The 20,278-nt window shown below is 40.6% G+C and overlaps 1 protein-coding gene across 1 annotated transcript in view; it reads right to left on the reverse strand.

The window, feature by feature from the left end:
• The window catches only part of WDR7 (WD repeat domain 7), a 353,677-nt gene that overhangs the window by 71,758 nt on the left and 261,641 nt on the right, over positions 1–20,278 (reverse strand). The window contains exon 26 of the mRNA XM_010854831.1: positions 3,477–3,576. Coding sequence (XP_010853133.1) covers positions 3,477–3,576 — 100 coding nt within the window. The remainder of the gene's footprint in view (positions 1–3,476; positions 3,577–20,278) is intronic.

Genomic DNA, 20,278 nt, shown 5'->3' on the forward strand with positions numbered 1-20,278 from the left:
AAAACACAAAAATAGGACTGTAATCATACACTTTTCTGTTCTTGTCCCCTACTTAAAATTGTGCCACCAGGTCCCTAGTCTTTAATCATTTTAAGTGGCTGTATATCTTTCCTTCAGTATTCACCCATATTTATTGAATGCTTGTACTATATGAATTTGCTCCTGGAACTCACCATGAACAAGACATCCTACTTTTGAGGTACTTGATTACTAGGGGACAGCATTGACGATTATCCAGCACTGACTGTTGGCTGTTTGTTTTCAGCTTTTTTAAATGTTATGATGAACCTTGTTGTGTGTGGAGCTGTTTTTCCTTCCAGATTTTAGGTGATTTCTTTGGGAATAATTGTAAGAAGATTGCCATATTGCTTTCTGAAAGGCTTGTGCCACTTTATAATATTTACAGTGACACAGGAAGTATTAGTTTTCCAAATCTGAACAGCCACTGGTATTATTATTTAAAATTTTGGGGGAAGGAGGTTAAATTGGGAGATTGGGATGGACATATGCACATTGCTATATATGTAATAGATAACTAATAAGAACCCACTGTACAACCCAGGGAATTCTATTCAATACTCAATAATGACTTACATGCGAAAAGAATTTAAAAGAGTGAATATATGTCTATGTGTAACCGATTCACCTTGCTGTACACCTGAAACGAACACAACATTGTAAATCAGCTGTACTCCAATAAAAAATGAAAAATTTCTTCACAATTTACTTAATAAATTATGGCACTTCATTGATGTTTAATTTGCATATTTGGAATGATTTATGAATATTTTTCTGTTTGCTTGTTTACTTGTTAATTTTTCCTTTTGTGGAAAAAAAAAATTTTACTGCATTTCTAGTTCAAAATTCCAAGTCCTCTGATTCACCTCTAAAATACCATTTCTAAACATGCCAACTATACTCATGTATTCTGTTTCAACTGTTGACTCACTTATTTCAAACACTACAACACTAATACCAGGAAGGAATTAAGAGAATCCCTTAAGAGCTCATTGTCACTGGATAAAACTGGTAACTGGCAAAAGCAGTTAAGATTGATTTTAGAGATTTAGCTTTGTTTTCATGCTCTGAAAGATGAGAGGAAAGGGTAACCTTCCCTTTCACAGTGCGCTGGAAGGTAAAGGTTATTCCGTCGTACAACACTAATGACAACTGGGATATCAAAATCAAGAAGCTGAAGTAGAAAAATATCACAGGGACACTGAAATGTCAAAATTCAGTAAAATAAGGCACGAAAACAAAATGAAATACGTGTGACGTTACAGATTTCTGTTAAGAAAGAATGTCATTGATTGATGAGTGTTTCTAAAATACTTTTATTAAAAGGAATAAGATATTCAAAGTATTCATGCTTTTTGCATGTTGATTAAGATCATCGCTGAGACCAGCGGGAGGGGAAGTGTCAGGAGGTGTGTGCTCAGGGCAGCTGTCAGGAGGTGTGTGCTCAGGGCAGCCTGCTCCGTCCTCATCAGCTCTTTATCGGGGTTCTTCCTTCACTCCTCTGGGTGTTACGACAAGGCCTCGCTCTTCCCTCTGTTGGTGGCAATGGTGTCCTCTCTATGGCTTCCTCACTTTAATTTTAAAGAAGCTTGAAAAGATCACCTTGTTCGATTTTTTTTTTTTTTTGGTCTTCATCTTGTGGATGCTTGTGGCTTATTTCTCTAAAGCTGGCTAATAATAATATACAGTTGACCCCTGAAGAACAGGGGCTTGAACTGCGTGGGTCCACTCATACTTGGATTTCTAGTCCTTATGACAGCTCTGTACCATCCAGCACTGTCTGAATCCCCAGATGCAGAACCAGGGATACGGAAGGTCAACTGTAAGTTACATGTGGGGCTTCCCTGGTGGCTCAGATGGTAAAGAATCTGCCTGCAGTATAGGAGACCCGGGTTTGATCCCTGGGTTGAGAAGATTCCATGGAGAAGGGAACACTACCCACCCCAGTATTCTTGCCTGCAGAATCCCATGGACAGAGGAGCCTGGACAGATAATCCATGCGGTCGCAAAGAGTCGGACATGACTGACTCTACAACTACCACCGCATCACTGCATCACTAACCCCGGCGACGTTCAGGGTCAACTGAACTCCAATATATAACAACTGATTCTGAAAATGATGCTTGGAGACTGTCTCTCAAGAGGAAAACGTTATAGGCAACGTGTAACTTGATTTTTAAAGCAAGTATTCAGACCGGTTTCATTGCTTAAAGTGAGAGCTCAGAGTAAAGCAATACAGTCACCAACAAGGAGTTAATGTCTTAAAAGAAAAATCACACAAAAGAAACTCAATAGTTAATCAGTGCGGTAAATGGTGCACACTCACAGGAAATGCACAATGGACACTCATGCCTCAGGGCCTCTGAGAAGGACTGTATAAAGAAACGTGTTAAATCTGAATGATACCCTCTAAGCTGGTCTGACCCCTGAAACTTTTACCACCAATCTGCTACCATCTCTTAGATCTATCTTATGGAAAGCTGCCAGAGAAGCTTTTGGGGAACTAATTAATAGTTTATTAAATACAAGAGGCAATTTAAAATTTAGCTACATGATATATTCATATTCCTTCTGAAAACTCCTAATATAGTTGAATATATCAATTATGGTTGAATACAATTTCTAATATGATTGAATATAGCAGCATTGATAATTGCTACAGTGGAAGACAAGGGATAATAACTTGGAATTACTTATCAGTGAACACTATAAATTACCACAATCAGGTAGCTTTGTTAGCTAGATCAGCCTACTAGCTTTGTTTTTGCCATTAACCAACAAGGTGACTCTGGGATAAAGAGACTGATCACTTTGACATCAAGTGGGGCTAGATGTGCTCCATCTACCCAAGTGGCACATTTGGAGAACCAAGTGGTCAAGATGAAGACCCAGACGAACTTCTCATCAATAATAAAGTTGTATAAAAGCATAGGAAGTTATCAAAGCATAAAAAGGAATATATTATTTCAAATAGAGCCTTGGCTTCCTTCTTCCAGAACCACACCAAATGCCATTGTGATTTCTGCCTTTCTTGAACTGAGTAGAATACTGTCCTCAAATTGCTAAAGATCTCATTTTACTTAGAAAGCGAATTTTCATTTAGCCATTAATCATGATAATGTATCATCACGTTTTTTTCCCCCACAAAACACATGATAAGAATAAGAAAATCAGAAAACTTTGTTTAAAGGAAGAAAAGATTTATTGCAAAGGGGTTTGTGAGTACCACCACCTTACTCAGGGCCCTGTGATGAGCAAGTCTGCGGCGGCCCTTCATTCCCAGTGAATAAAGACAGTAGGGCTCTATATTCTCTGAGTCCTTCATTACACTATTGATCCCTTTAGCATTATCCATAATGTTCCCGCAGCTCAGCACGTCAACTGGTGAAGTGCTGGTCTCTCACTCCTTTCAATAACCTGCGGACTTTATGGAGAGGAAGTCACAATGATTTATTTACCTGACATTTTCCAGTCCGAATGTCGTACAGGGCCACTGAACCGTGGCGAGCTCCAACGGCTATTCTGTGATTCCGCTCATAATAGCTGACCATGTAGAACCTGGATTGAACATTTAAACAACAGCGAAAATGAAAAAACAGGTGAGATGACCTGCACGTCGAAGCGGATAGCAACACACACTGCAGATTAAAGCCAGTTCCAATAAACAGTGTTAAATAAGTATATCCATAATTAGTAAGTGGAGCTTTTTCAAAAATGTTTCATTGTGGTAATTCTTAAAATCAACTGAAAGAAAAATGATGCAGAATACCACTTAGGCCTGTTAATAATTATTTTCAATAGAAAACAACTTCATAATTACAAACATCCTTGAATTTTGAAATAAGAAGTAAGGGTCAAAAACAAAAAGATTAAACATGAAAACTCAGTTTTGCTACAATGACTATTATGCAAATATTTCTATTCGGACAGAAATAGAAAAGATGAAAAGGCTTATATATTCAATCTAATTATGCTTTCATGGTTTATTATGGTATTAAGGAATGAAAAATATTTTTTAGCAGAACAATAATAAAAAGCCAGTATATTAAACACGTTATGCTTAAATGTTCATATCAGTAATTTGAAATGAAATTAGAGAGTTATTCACCAAAAAAAGTTATCTGGCAAATTTTCTAGTTTCCACATTTATCAGTTTATCCAAACGATAACTGTGCCTATTGGTAACATAAATAAGCATATTTGGTGATTTGGCATTGCATGAAAATAGGATTTAGGGAGGATACTTTGAAGGTTGTAAAAGGTTGATTTACTTTTATTTGTTTATTTTTCTGGATTAATTTTCATGATTTGATTATGTATTTGAATTCCTGATCTTTGCTCTGTCATGATTTCATAGCCATATGGCTAAAGCCTGGGAAGGCAAGAATAAAAATTATCAGAAGTGTAAATAAGGTATGCTTTGATGTCCCCGAAGAGTTTTGAATATGCCTTCCCATTATCCAGTCCTGCCGTCTCAGTGAGAGTTACCTAGATAAGTTAGTGGCCTACTCTCAATGTTTCTGAGGACATTACATCAATTTTACTATATATCCCTTTTCTTTTTTCTCTTTGATTCTCTGCTACCAATCTAAATTTTCTGTTATTTTTTTAAAACATAGGAGGGGGAGGAAAAACAGATGACAGAAAAGAAGTAGCATTTCTCTAATTCTTTCTTGAGATTGATACAGAGTTAAAAAACAAACAAACCAGTAGGGCATGGACTCCATTGCTGAAATTCTGGTAAGAGGCTGAGAGAGAGAGTAAAGGGGAGATATCTCTGAGCATTAGACACCAGGGAGAGTCTGACAAAGCCGCTTTGGCATTATCAGACTTTATGACATTCATACGTATTTTATAAATCTGGGAAACAGGACATTAAATGTTTAAACTTTTTGTTTGAAATTTATTCAGCAGTACTTCTGTCCGATCTCTAAGCCCCACCCAGCAAGGCAACTTTTTTCCTCTTTAGTGGAAGATAGATGCTTCATTTCTAAGCACGTGAAAGACACTACTCTAGGCTGTCCCGTGGGGTGGTGTGGGGCTCCGGTACGGGAGGTCCTCTTGTACACACAGGTTTGAGGGAAGGAAGGGGACTAGAGGCTCTCGACGATGTGTGCGGCTTCCCCCTACTGAGAGGTGAATAAAAACTTTCTTAAATGTCTTTCCTGTCTAAAGCATTCTACTACTGTCCCTCAGTAGAGAAGGAAAGCACCAACAATCAGCATTCAAAATTGAAGGTTTCCACACTACAAAAGAAAAGATATTTAGAAGAGCTTTAAAATGTTTACTATTTTAGTATTCAGTAATTACTGTGGTCTAAGAAGGAACATCACTACATATCTATATGTATGCCTATAGCTACACCACATCTAAACACACCTGCTGCTGCTGCTGCTGCTAAGTCACTTCAGTCGTGTCTGACTCTGTGCGACCCCATAGACGGCAGCCCACCAGGCTCCCCCGTCCCTGGGATTCTCCAGGCAAGAACACTGGAGTGGCCTGCCATTTCCTTCTCCAATGCAGGAAAGTGAAAAGTGAAAGTGAAGTCGCTCAGTCGTGTCTGACTCTTAGCAACCCCATGGACTGCAGCCCACCAGTCTCCTCCATCCATGGGATTCTCCAGGCAAGAGTACTGGAGTGGGGTGCCACTGCCTTCTCCATAAACACACCTAAGCCCACACAATTTAAATCCTATTAGAGTAACACGGAATATAATATTTAAGAAATGTTTTAACAAGTATCTATTCTGTGCAGGTTAACAGCCACAGGAAAATAACATTTCCAGAGGTATTTTGTTATCTGTTATTAAACTTTGCACAGATGCAAGAGTTATATTGCCCCAACACTTCTGCAAAACGTAAACTTAACTGCCCCTCAAAATAATCCTCTTGAAAACAATCCGTTGGTAAAATACATTTATGTTGACAAAATTTTACTTAGTTAAACTCGAATCTAAAAGGTTTTTTATTACATTGACCATTTTCTATGCTCTGGGTATCAACCTCATCTTTCTATATCACCTACAGACACCATTATTTATGGGAGAAAAAAAGACCAAATCTATTCTTGGTATCAAATCTTTAGTCTGCCTGAAAGGACCATATATTACAGGTCTGCATTTTTCATTCTTTGCAATTTACTACCAGACTAATACTTCTGAAATATCTGAAAGAATTCTGGACAGTGGAGATCTCATGGCATGTTTTTAATCTTTGGATTTCTTGTTAAACTTTTTCTTTCTTTAATGGTCTCTCTTTTAACAGAAGAAATCCAAGGTACGTGTGCATTCACTTCCCAAGTACTCACTCTGGGGACTGGCTACAGTGACCGTCTCTCTGCTGAGGGTTTCCAGAGCCCACCTTGCCCCCAGACTAGTCTTCTGGAACCAGTTCTCCAGTGTAATGTTGCAAACTGTATTTCTTGCTGGGGCTAGGGTGGTCATCATCTAAAACATTTAAAGTCCCTGATCTCCATGCCTTCATCACTGTCCACGTGCAGCCAGAGCGGTCCTTTTCAGCCATAAATCAAATCACCTCTCTAGAATGTTCACAACCCTCCTTTAAGATCCTGGCCCTAACACCTCTCGGACTTTATCTCTTCTCCTCTTTGCTTGGTCTACTCTGGCCATACTGATCTCCTTATATTTTCGTGAATATTCCAGGAGTATATCCATTTTGGAGCTTAACATTTGCTGCTCCTTCTGCTTGAAAGTCTCATCCTCCAGGGGTTGTGCGCTCACTTCATTCAGGTCTCTGCCCCAGGGCTGTCTAGATAAGGAGGCCTTTATGAGCCGTCACCTTAATACAGCAGCCGTTCCTCCACTACTCTTCAGTCCAGGACCCTGGTTTTTCTTTACTGTACTTGTCATCTCTTTGCAATTATTCAGTAATTTTTTGTTTATTGTTTCCCACCATCAGAGACTTTACCTTTTGTTGAATGTATGCATACACAAACAGGGTCCAAGCAACCTACTGAACAGGGTCCTCCATTAACCTACGTCCTTCAGGATACAGCAGTACATAGGTTAATGCTGTAAGAAGTCCAAATCACTATGCTTATCCTTCAGGGACTAGTATACAAACTAAGCTAAAAATTTCAGGTTTTAAGACTAATGAATATTTTCTAATGTCTAAAATAATAAACTCGTATAAAACAACAAAGGAAATAACTGTCTAAAGAAGTTAGGCAGAAATCATGAATCAGAAGGCAACCTCCTGACCTTTCTAAAAATATATTTTCCATTGACACAAACAACTGCAGATTTAGAAGAAGTTATATGTAAAGATTCTTGAAGTCTGAGTACATTATCATGAGACTGACAGGTGCATAATGGAAATTATTTCATTATGTCTCAGGGGACTAGAAGAGATTATTTGGTCTGAAACTTAAGGCAAATACAGTCTGCTGCTGCTAAGTCACTTCAGTTGTGTCCAACTCTGTGTGACCCCATAGATGGCAGCCCACCAGGCTCCCCCGTCCCCGGGATTCTCCAGGCAAGAACACTGGAGTGGGTTGCCATTTCCTTCTCCAATGCATGAAAGTGAAAAGTGAAAGTGAAGTCGCTCAGTGGTGTCTGACTCTTAGCAACCACATGAACTGCAGCCTACTAGGATCCTCCATCCATGGGATTTTCCAGGCAAGAGTACTGGAGTGGGGTGCCATTGCCTTCTCCACAAATACAGTCTAAATAATGATATACACAATACAGTATATGTATTTGGTATAAATGGTCTGAGAATAAAAATTATTCTAAGAATTAGCCAGATATTTAATAGGCACATTTAAATTTCACTGAATATAGTATTATCACACAAAACACAATTAAAAGAAATAGTCACTTATTGGTCATTACGAAATACCAGAATAGGCTATTCTATTTCTCCAAAGCACATTCGTGACATCAACTCCTCAGGAGCCACTGACAACAGGGTGTCACCACCTCACCACGGGTGGTTTACAATATGAAATAAATATGTGAATTGGGTCCACTCTGGGGCAGGATCCTGGAGCAAATCATGTTGCCTGAGTTTGCCAAGCACCCAATGCCTGAGTCTAAGTAACTTTGGTACCCTTTACTTACAGTCTCCCTTGAATTGATGACCTTTTTACTTTTTATTAAAAATGGTCCTCAAATGGGGGATATATGTATCCCTATGGCTGATTCATGCTGAGGTTTGACAGAAAACATCAAAATTCTGTAAAGCAATTATCCTTCAATAAAAAATAAATAATTAAAAAAAAATGGTCCTCAAATAAGAGAAGTTTGTGTGATACTTCAAAAAAAAAAAAAAAAAAAAAAAGGAGAGGAAACATGCAACTCCCAGCAGAGACAGGATTTAGAAGAAATACAGAGCCTGTAATATCACTTTCTTAACCATGACTCTGATAATGTGGCCTCATCTCAGGATGGTGATACTGTGTACAGTGTCCGTAAGCATTAAAATGCAACAAGGAACCCTCTTCAGTAATGCAAAGTGAATCTCCAGCTAAAATGAACCCATCTGAAAATCTAAGGACGTAAGAACTAGAATGTCTGGGCTATAACTATGATTTACAACTATTTACAGTCACCTACTACGGCTGAGGACGAACTATGTATCAGGCACTGTGCTGAGAACGTGTGTCTGCATTCCCAGGAGTAGCTGAGGTATTAGGAGGAATTCTTATCTAGCTGCTTTTACAAATTCTTGATGTTGATTGAAAATGATCCCAAGACTTTAAACTCTTGGTCTAAAAAGTATTAAGGCCGTACGTAATTGTAAAGAACCACCACTAATACATAGCAAAGGGCAAGTCTTTGCTCTCATGCCTCCTTCTTCACCAAGGGTTAATCGCTGTTAACAATTTGGTGGACATTCTCAGCTTTGCCTAATTTTTATTACCAAAGTGGGGTCATATTACACCTATTATTCCGCAACTTTCTTTTCTTCCCTCAATAGTTCATGGAGCATCCTCCCACATACATGAATCCACGTCATCCTTTTTCACATCTGCTTTATTTTCCTGTGCATTTACACTCCATTATTGAAATAGTCCCTTTCTGACATTTAAGTTATACACAGATCCTTGTACACATAGATGAGTATTTGTGTAGGAAAGATTCCCCAAAGCAAGGTTCTAAATTAAAGCACACACACATTGTAAACTTTGCTGTGAGTGCATGCATGCGTGCTCAGTCACTCAGTTGTGTCTGGCTCTTTGCGACCCCATGGACTGGGGCCTGCCAGGCTTCTCTCATGGAATCTTCCAGGCAAGCATAGTGGAGTGGATTGCCATTTCCTAGTCCAGGGGATCTCTCTGACCCAGCGACAGGACCCATGTCTCCTGCATTGGCAGGAGGCTTCTTTACCATTGTACAACCCGTGAAGTGAAAGTCATTCAGTCATGTCTGACTCTTTGCGACCCCATGGACTATAGCCCGCCAAGCTCCTCTGTCTATAGAACTCTCCAGGAAAGAATAGTGGAGTGGGTAGCCATTCCCTTCTTCAGGCAATGCCAAATTATCCTCAGTTCCCCATAAAAGAGTTCCCTACTTGATATGATCAAATTTTCTACATTTTTGCCAATATGAGGAAAAAAATGCTATCATATTTTCGTTTTAACTTGCATGAAATAACTTTTTAGATTTGTTCATCTGATTGCACTCTGCAGGATATGCATGCAGATTTTTCTTTATTAATGAAACAAAAGTTATTTAAAATGTAATCAATACACCATCCCTTTATCCATCATGTATACTAGATGAGGAGAGAGACTTCTCAGTATCCATGATGTGCTCCCAATAGCCCAGGGACAAGACCTGACCCCTAACACAAGTAAAGCTATGAATGCGGGAAAAAATGGCCAGCCTTCTGTAGTGGAGCAACACACAGGTCAGTATGACCACAGACGGTATCAGTGATGACACCCTGGTGGCCTGGACGAGATGGCAAAGGGCTTTTGTAAGGACCGCCATGTAAGGAGCTCAGGACTTGGTTCTCAGAGCATCAGTCAATAACCCTCAGAGATGTCAGGGCTGCAACCAAGGGGGGCACTTTGTAGAGCAGGAGGCTCCTTCCAGACGTCTTCGTACCCTTCCCCCCACAACCAACCGCTCCCAGAACTCTGGGTCTCCATGCCACTAACACGTTTGAACAACTTAGAGACACAAAAGTAGCTCTGAGGAAGGCATCAGCTCAAGGGGAGCTGTGCTAGTTTGGTGGTGGTGGGGGATGAACAGTGCAGGATGAGGGAATGTTTTCTAGAAGCACTTCATTCCCCTAGTGACAGGCACCAGTTCAAAGGACAAAATGGAAAGGACCCTTCATTCTGAGATGGTGACTGACAACTGGAAAATTCCATCTGAGAGTCATGATTTCCCACTCAGCATCTTACGCACTGTAAATCCTCAATGAAATGACGTGAAAGTTGCTCAGTCGTGTCTGACTCTTTGCGACCCCATGGACTATACAGCCCATGGAATTCTCCAGGCCAGAATACTGGAGTGGGTAGCCTTTCCCTTCTCCAGGGGATCTTCCCAACCCAGGGATTGAACCCAGGTCTCCCGCATTGTGGGCGGATTCTTTTATCAGCTGAGCCATAGCAGAAGCCCAAGAATACTGGAGTGGGTAGCCTATCCCTTCTCCAGAGGATTTTCCTGACCCAGGAATTGAACACAGGTCTCCTGCATTGCAGGTGGATTCTTTACCAGCTGAGCCATCAGGGAAGCCCAAATCCTCAACAGATGTTTCCTAAACACCACCACGAAGTATTTAATAGGTAAATTGCTTCCCTTCTGAAAAACCGGCTAGAGGAACGCTACAGCTGGGGTTTTAGAAGCACGACTGAAAACAGGATTTCTGCAGGTAAAAAAACATGCTTGTTGAGGTGTATTGTAAATGATGGCTGAGAGATACCTCTCTTATTACCTGATTCATGCACTTACTAATTTGTGACCTTGAACAACTTAACATCTATGCCTCAGCTTCCTCATCTGTAAAATGGGAACAATAATAGTACCTGATATGATTATCATGAAGACTGAATTAGTTACTACATGTAAAGTACTTAGAGGTGTTCCTGGCATATAATAAGTACTTTCTGTAGTAAGTACACACTTTAGTAGCTACCATAATTATCATCATCATTATTTGCATCTCTGAATATATACCACAGAAAGGATATAAAAGGTGCAGTTATTTTGCTATTTTCCTAGGGCAAATAAGTGCTAATAACATGTTAATAAATAAGGGAAATGAGTTCCCCAAATATCATAAACTTGTTTGTTTCTTAAACACTTATGATTTTCAGATATAATCTGATAACAGCAAATTATCTCAGTTTAAGCTTCAAGTTGCTAATACAAATGATATAGATGACTTTAGTTTGAAACTCTTCTCTATTATCATTTCAAACAGTCGGAAAATTTAATGTTCTTTCTGTTATACAGTGAAATGGAATACTTCTGGAAGCTTTAGAGATTTGTTTTTTCATCAAGAACTTTAACACTGAAAGGCAGTCACCTGCTGGTGTGTTTTCAGGAGTAGGGACACGGACAGAAATGGTTTCAGAAGGATTTCTACTCACGTGAGTATAGGACAGACATCTATATTTATTATAAAGGGTATCCTATAAAATTGTAACAGATTTAACAATTTTACTGGAAGTTAGGATAGAAGCTATGCTGCATCCTGTAATTATTAACACCATTGAGATAAACACAAACCACAGATTTGGAGTTTTTTTAAAAATGAGCTCATGGACTGTTCTCAAGTAGACAGTGTTCACTTTCTTAACTGTATTTTAAGTGTCCATTTAGGGTGCACAGAGCTGATTCAGCTTTTCACATGAAGAGCAGAATCAATCAGTCTGTCTACATAATAACAAAGTTTAAGAAAAGGTAAACTATGTCTGAAAATACAGACTTTTAACTCTTCTGTCTGGATTTTTTTTCCACCATTCAGTTCAAAAGTTTAAACACTTTACTCTGAATTTTGTATCTTATCTATGTTACAGCTTTAATGCTGTCCCAATGATTTTCTTTCATTTGAATTATTCTAATACATATATCCAATTTAAAGGAATACACACTCACTGTAAAAAAGAAACCCAGAGTATAGAAAAATAAACAGAAGGAAGTTATCCTTGGGGCTTCCCTGGTGGTCCAGTGGTTAGGAATCCGCCTGCCAGCGCAGGGAAGGCGGGTTCAATCCCGGCTCCGTGTCTCAGGGTGACTAAGCTCGTGTGCCACAGCCGCGGAGCCCTGTGTGCCTGAGTCCACGCTCCACAACCAGAGAAGCCTCCGCAGAGAGAAACCAGAGCACGGTGGCTGGAGAGGCGCCTCTGCGTGCTACAACAGAGAAAGCCTGAGAGCGGCAACGGAGACGTGGTGCAGCCAGAAGGAAACAGATTACTTAATGGGAAAAAAAGAGAACGCTATCTTTTACCACAGTCCCCTCCACCACCACAGGTAACCATGAGGAAAACTTTGGGGTGTGTCTTTTCCAGCTTTTTTCCCCTCTTCATATGTTTACATGCAAGTACATGCCTGAATATCAATCTTTACATATAGTTTTCTTCTTTTAAAATGATTTTACATACTTTTCTGAAACTCCGCTAGTTTCTCTTTAAATTTATCTTTTGCTGACATCTTTCCATCCACAGTACAAATGGACTGCTCTCAAGCTTTTTAACGCCTGTATGGTAGGCTGCTAGGCCAGCGTATTTCAATGGAAGAAACTGTGGGTAAGTAATAAGTGATATGTAGAGGACACAAGTGAATGAAAGGGTTCTAATATAAAGTACATTTTCTAGGTAATAGCCTACTAAGAGGCTAGTTGAGAGACAATCAGTTAAATCCAGGAAAACATACAAAATACTTTAAATTTCAATGTCTATACTACAAAGACTTAAGTGAAGTATCCATTTACAATAAATTAGAGAAATTTATACCCAGTGTTATTTAAAGTTAGTTTCCTCCCTAGTCTTTTTAATATCCACTAAGAAGCCCAAGTAGTTGAGCCATTAACTATATTGCTCAGGTCTATGATGGAGCATTTCTTCATTATTGGCTCCAAATACACAATGGAAAAGAATACACACTATACTTTCTTCAAAGGGATCATTGATTCATTGGTTAGAGATTTACAATCATATTTAATACATTTCATTCAGTGACAGCCAATTTTGCATATGGCAATACCTTCAAGTCTGGAGTCAGAAGGATTTCCCTGCCTGATTATTTTTTTACTTAAAAAAATTTCTTTTATTGGGGTATAGCTCGATGGCACTCCACTCCAGCACTCTTGCCTGGAAAATCCCAAGGACGAGGAGCCTGGTAGGCTGCAGTCCATGGGGGCGCGAAGAGTAGGACATGACTGAGCGACTTCACTTTCACTTTTCACTTTCATGCATTGGAGAGGGAAATGGCAACCCACTCCAGTGCTCTTGCCTGGAGAATCCCAGGGGCGGGGGAGCCTGGTGGGCTGCCGTCTATGGGGTCGCACAGAGTCGGACACGACAGAAGTGACTTGGCAGCAGCAGCAGCTGATACACAACACTGTGTTAGTCTCAGGTACACAGCAAAGTGAATCAGTTACACATACACAGATCCACTCTTTTTTAGATTCTTTCCCATATAAGTGATTACACTAAAATATCACCAATTCTCCTCTTAACTCCTGTGCACGACAGACAGGTCCTTCCTTCGTGTTCCTCCCATCACAGCACCTGGGAGCGTCTCTGTGTCCTGGACACCGTTTCTCTGATTTACCACCCTGTCTCTGCCAAGTCAATGTAAGACCTTTGGGGGCGGGGACAGCACCTGACTGACAGGCTGGAGCTGGGCAGCCCACAGTGGCCCAGCCCAGGACAGCACATACAGACAGAAGTAAGCGTGGCTTTACTCAATGAATAGAAAGAAGACTAACGTGCTCTGAGCATCGTGAGCTGAGACTGGGACTTGAGGCATGCGGGTCTGACACATATAATAGGATATCATCTATAACATGGGCCCTAATGACAGGCAGATTTGCCTCCAGGTAATATGTATCCTGGGCTTCCCCTGCGGCTCAGCCGGTAAAGAAGCCGCCTGCAATGAGGGAGACCTGGGTTCCATCTTTGGGTTAGGAAGATCCCCTGGAGAAGGGAAAGGGTGCCCACTCCAGTATTCTGGCCTGGAGAATCCCATGGACTACACAGTCCATGGGGTTGCAAAGAGTCAGACACGACTGAGCGACTTTCAGTTTCACCTTTCATTACGTATCATGGTGCTTTGGGTAACACCAAACATCTAGGACTCTTCAAGGTGGCCCCCTCCTGGGACCAGCAGCACTGGAATTCAAGGAGAGCCAAGAACCCCTAGAAAAGCAAAGAGTCCTTTAAAGTAAGTGGAATAAATTTCAGGATTGATACTGAGCCTCAGAAAAACTCATCCCTTGAGATCTCCCTTACCCTCTCCCCAAATACTAGATCCTAGGAAAGGTGATGACTTCAGGATATGGAGGATGCAGAAAATTCTATCAGAGTTTTAAGAAAGAAGAAGTAAGTTTCACATTTTGGTGCAACAAAATGCCCAACTAAATCAGAGGTTCTTAACCAAGTGGGGTCTGCAGATGCCTTGGGGACTTTATGCTCCTACTAGGAAGTCTGTGAGATCAAAACTACTTTTATAAAACTCCTGAGGCGTCAATGAGCTTTCGCTGTATTGAACTGGCACTGATGGTGCACAGTGATGGGTAAAACTGCAGATCCTTTGGCCCTTATCAAGGCAGTGGCACCAGATTCTGCCAGTCGTCACAATAACCTTCACTGCCATGGCAGTAAACAAAACAAGGAAGCGTTTTCACTTAGGGATATCCTTGATGAAGCTGTAAAAATGATTAATTTTATTTAAATTTTGACCCTTGAGTACATGTTGCTTTACTATTCAGTGTGACAGAATGGGAAGTATACATATAAAGTATTTCTAATATCGACTGAAATATGACTGGGGTCTCAGGGGAAAATTGTTGGAAGACTGAGGTGTAAGCTAAACTAGCTGTTTTTTTCACTTTCACTGAAAGTATCACTGAGAGAGAAACTATGATTATTTGGACTTGGGTATTTGCCAGACGTTTTCTGGAAAATGAACTGCTTTTTGTCCTGTCCAGGAAAACAACAGCCAGAATTTGTTGCCAAGGATAAAATTCAAGCTTTCAAGTAAAAATTAGTGTTTTGCAAAGTAGTATCTGGCTTTCCAATACTCTCTGCCTTTTTTTTTTTTTTTAATGAGATCAGCAGTGATATTAGCAAATATGAGGTTTTAACAATGTGGACTGTGACAGTATATGGAGAATTTACAAATAATTCAGTAACCAAGATCTTCCAAAGACAAGTGCATAATGTTATAAAATCATGCACAGCAAAAGACCCACTCAAAAAAAATCACTCAAAGACCCACCCAATGTATTGAAGGTAACAGTACGAAAAATTCCTTAAAACTACAGATTTCTCATTGCAGCTAACCTTTAAAAAATGACCACCTGTTGAGTTTTGATGAACTACTAAAAAATATGCAAAATTATTTTAAAAGGCTATTGAAATATGACTCTCTTTTTAAACTATATATCTATTTGAGGCTAGATTTTCACTATAAACTTTAAATAAAACAACATATGGCAACAGATTAGACATGTGCAGATATAAAAATCCACCTGGCTCCTATTAAGCCAGACATTAGAGAAATCTGCAAAAATGTTAAGCAATGCTTCATCTGTCAGGTTTTTTTGGTTTTGTTTTGGCAAGTAGTTATTTTTCATAAAAGTTTTTACATCAACATGAATTGAGCTATTATTAAATACACCAATAAATATTTTTTAAATACCCAAGTTTTCATTTCTAATATATTAGAACTCCATAGATACAACTTTCATAAATTAAAAATTCTTTGGAATCTTCAATTTTGAAGGGGTTCTGAGACCAAAAGTTTGAGAACCACTACACTCAAGACTGAAAAAAAACACTTGGCAATAGAAAAGTTGTAACTGCGGGAGACAGAGAGATAACAAAACAGCGGGGATAAAGAGCAGACAACAGCAGATTCACAGGGCGTGAGAGCTGACAAAGTGGACGGAGTGCAGACTCCTTCCTGGAGGAGAGACGAGAGTCTCGGCAGCAAAGAGAGGGGCTGCGGAGCGGAGGACGGATTTCAAGTGAGAGATAACGGTGCGTGTGTTCAGACCGAGGAAGAGAAGTTGAGGATAAAAGAGAGGATGGGGAAGGAAGGATGCAGCAAGGAGGAGGCCTGGGCCTGGACCACAGCGAGAGCCATCTCGTCGTCTGCCGAGATGCCGCAACCCTGTGCCACGTGATGCATGAGCAGCGCGCGCACACCCGCCCGCGTAGGATACACAGCAGGTGTGGGATCCTTTCAGCCAAACAGGCCTTCCCTTTCACCCGATCGTCGGCTCAAGAAGGGACTGACGTGTATACTACTGATACTGTGGAAAAATAGATAACCAAGGAGAACTGACTGTACAGCACAGGCAACTCTACTCAGTGCTTGGTGGTGACCCAAAGGGGAAGGAAATCAAAAACGGAGGGCATACGTGTATATATGTGTGGGCTCCCCAGGCGGCACCAGCGGTAAAGTACCCACCTGCCAAGGCAGGAGACATAAGAGATGCGGATTCGATCCCTGGGCTGGGAAGATCCCCTGGAGGAAGGCATGGCAACCCACTCCAGTGCCCAGAGAATCCCAGGCAGAGAGGAACCTAGTGGGCCACCATAGGGTCACAAAGAGCTGGACACGACTGAAGCGACTTAGCAGGCACACGTGAGTATGTACAGTGATTCACCTTGCTGTGCAGTAGAAACTGACACAGCACTGTAAGCCAACTATATTCCAATAATTTTTATTTTTTAAAAAAGCATGCTCTTCAGTTTGTCCACCTGTCAAATAAAGGCCAGAAATAGGTAATTTATAACGTGAAGTCCATTGCAGAGTCCAAATTTTACAACTTGTATTTCTATAAAAGTAATGCAACAAGGTCATTGTTTAAGTGAAATAACTGGTGCCATTTATTATGACAAAATTAAGGACAAAACACGTGAAGTAGCATAGCTGGTATCATTATTCAACTACAGTTACTGAGGGCCTATATTGAGAGTTCAAATTTTCTAAACTAAAAATTGGGACACAGTTCAAAAAGGGACTCCTTTCGAATCTGTGAATTTACATAGTAAGTCTTTGAAAGGAACAAAAATTGCCAGTCTTAGTTATACATTAAATAAATTTCCTCCACTTAAAAGAATAAAAATGCATGGAATAGGATCTATGTGGGAATTCTGGGGTATATTACGGTATTTAACCAGATGAAGCCCTATACTACTTGCTATGAACACAATAAAAGAAATAGATGCAAAAATCTTTTTATTCAAGCTATTCATAATGTGCAAAAACAATTCATCAAAAAAAAATCCTTAATCGTTTGTTTTGCATTGTATCACTACTGGCCCTCAAGAACATAACTGCCTTAATTTAAAAGGTATATTTTAATTCGATTACGTTTCTGTATTTTATCTTCCTTTCTAATTGAGCTTTGCTAGTCAGTAGTTTTTGGAGAAGGAAATGGCAACCCACTCCAGCGTTCTTGCCTGGAGAATCCCAGGGACAGGGGAGTCTGGTGGGTTGCCGTCTATGGGGTCGCACAGAGTCGGACACGACTGAAGTGACTTAGCAGCAGCAGCAGTCAGTAGCTTATAGGGGCTTGAATTTTTCCTGTTCTGAGATTAGTAAATAATATCTTCTGTACAGCAGAAATTAACAATTTTTAAGAAAGGATACTTTTGGAAAATGAATAACAAACCCTTAAATTATCCATGTCACGCTTGTGGGCTCAACTGCTTCTCTCTTGGTTGACTAGCATCTGTGCGTTCCTACACTCCCATGTTTTATGCTACTGCATCAAAGAAAGCAGAGTAAAATGAGACGGTGACCAAACTGAGTCAGGCATGGCATGCTCCATGCTGGCTCGTCTGCTGTATTAGAGTCTTCACGAGGAAATTCACGTTTAGTAACACAGCCACTGGTATGAATTCTAAGGCAATCTCACGCACGCATGTGTGCTCAGTTCACTTTCAGTCGTGTCTGACTCTTTGCGACCCCATGGACTGTAGCCTGCCAGGCTCCTCTGTCCATCGTGTTATCCCAGCAAGAATACTGGAGTGGGTTGCCGTCTTCTCCTTCAGGGATCTTCCCGACCCAGGGATCAAACCTGCATCTCCTGTGGCTCCTGCATTGGCAGGTGGATTCTTCATCTGAGCCACTTGGGAAGCCCCCTGAGGAAACCTCAGTGACATTTATCCTCCCAAGACTCAAAAAAAGATTAGTTCAGCTTTCTTAGTGTCTAGGGTATTTTTAACTGAGGATGCTGGATTACTGATGGTCTAGGTAATTACCTGTAAATTACTCAGAACGCTCTGTGCTTCTGTCTCTAACAATCATGATCTAGAGTGCTGGGTGATGCCTTTGGGAAGATCATCTAGGAAAATGAAATAGGTAGAGCAAAGTCCAATGAAAACAGGAGGGAATGTAGAGGAGCTCATTCCTTAAATGTTACCTTACTGTAATTCTCACTCTGCTTATGAATAAATGTGAATATGAAATTAGTTCAGTGTTGCAACAGTCTTGTTGCTGCTAATATATCTAAGTTGTAGAAAGAACATGGTTTAATATCCATATAATAAAATAGCTTTATTTGTTACAGTGATGAACCGACTGTGTGGATCACAATAAACTGTGGAAAATTCTGAAAGAGATGGGAATACCAGTCCACCTGACCTGCCTCTTGGGAAACCTATATGCAGGTCAGGAAGCAACAGTTAGAACTGGACATGGAACAACAGACTGGTTCCAAATAGGAAAAGGGGTACATCAAGGCTGTATATTGTCACCCTGCTTATTTAACTTCTATGCAGAGTACATCATGAGAAACGCTGGACTGGAAGAAGCACAAGCTGGAATCAAGATTGCCGAGAGAAATATCAATAACCTCAGATATGTAGATGACACCACCTGTTGGGGGCCAGAGTGAGGTACTCCGCCCGTGACAAAGGTCATGAGGAAGGAGGCTCGATATACGCAAAGGCGGGATCGAGCCTCAGGAGTCCCCCTGGAAATCCTTGAGCGTCTACCCCCATAACCAGAGCCTGCCTACTTTACTACTTTGTGCTCTCACCTACATCTCTGACTTTACGGGGGACTGTCCCCCACCACCTCTTTCGGAGAAGGAGTTAACCTAGAGCTCCAGTTAATAATAATTCCTGGGCGTGATAAGAGTGTTTTAACCTACAAACTCCTCTGAAGGTTCTCTAGCCTGCCTGACAGGCTCGTCGGGCCACATGTGATTGCTCACAGCCTCCCAACCATGAGAGGCACGAGATGCTTTAAACCCTCTAAAAACAGGTTCTTTAGAGAAGTTAGAAAACTATAAGTATAGTGGGCTAATTAGAAATTGTGTTGGTGAAGGGTTTTTCATTTGTTGAGCCAATGTTTGTTGCTAAGTCTCCATATCCCCTGCCCTTACACACATTAATGAATATATAGAAGGAATAAGTATTAACCTTTGATATTAATCATGTTAGACCTTAGGCTAAGTAAATTCTTTCCTTAACTAAAACCCACTACACCCTCACCCTGTAGGAATGTAACTTTATTTGGGTGGCGTCTGTTTTGAGAATAATCAGCCCTGGAGAAATAAGTGTCCTGATTGACTGACCGCTGTCACAAGGAGAGGGTCGTAAATTGTCAGCAGGCCCCCCTGGCCAGAAGATGATGTAACACCCCTAAGACCTCTGTATACATTTGTCTGAAGCACCTGACTTTGATAAAAGTCAGGACTGCTGACCCCATGTGACTTTTGCATAACATCTCAGTGTATAAAAGTAGACCATGGAAAATAAAGAATGGGGATCAGTTTCTCGAAATACTGGTCTCCCCATGTCGCTCTCTCTCCCACTCTGGCTGAGTCTCCATCTGGAGCGCGGAACCCACCATGCTTACTAATTATGCCTGGGCTTCTAAGATCCGACCGGGGAGGCCTCAGTGTCTCCTCTCCTTCAGGAGAACGGAAGGACGCCTGTGGCCTACGTAAGTGGTGCAAACTTCTTGTCTTGAAGTTTTATTGGTCTCCCGTGTAAACCAAGCCACTCAGCCTCTTTTCTCCACTGAATTTTCCTACTGAGCTATCCTTATTCTATTACTCTTTATATCTTTAATTAATATCTAATTGAAGCTATTGTA

The sequence above is a fragment of the Bison bison genome, unplaced genomic scaffold (assembly GCF_000754665.1).
Source record: "Bison bison bison isolate TAMUID 2011002044 unplaced genomic scaffold, Bison_UMD1.0 scf7180017864349, whole genome shotgun sequence".
Taxonomy (NCBI): domain Eukaryota; kingdom Metazoa; phylum Chordata; class Mammalia; order Artiodactyla; family Bovidae; genus Bison; species Bison bison.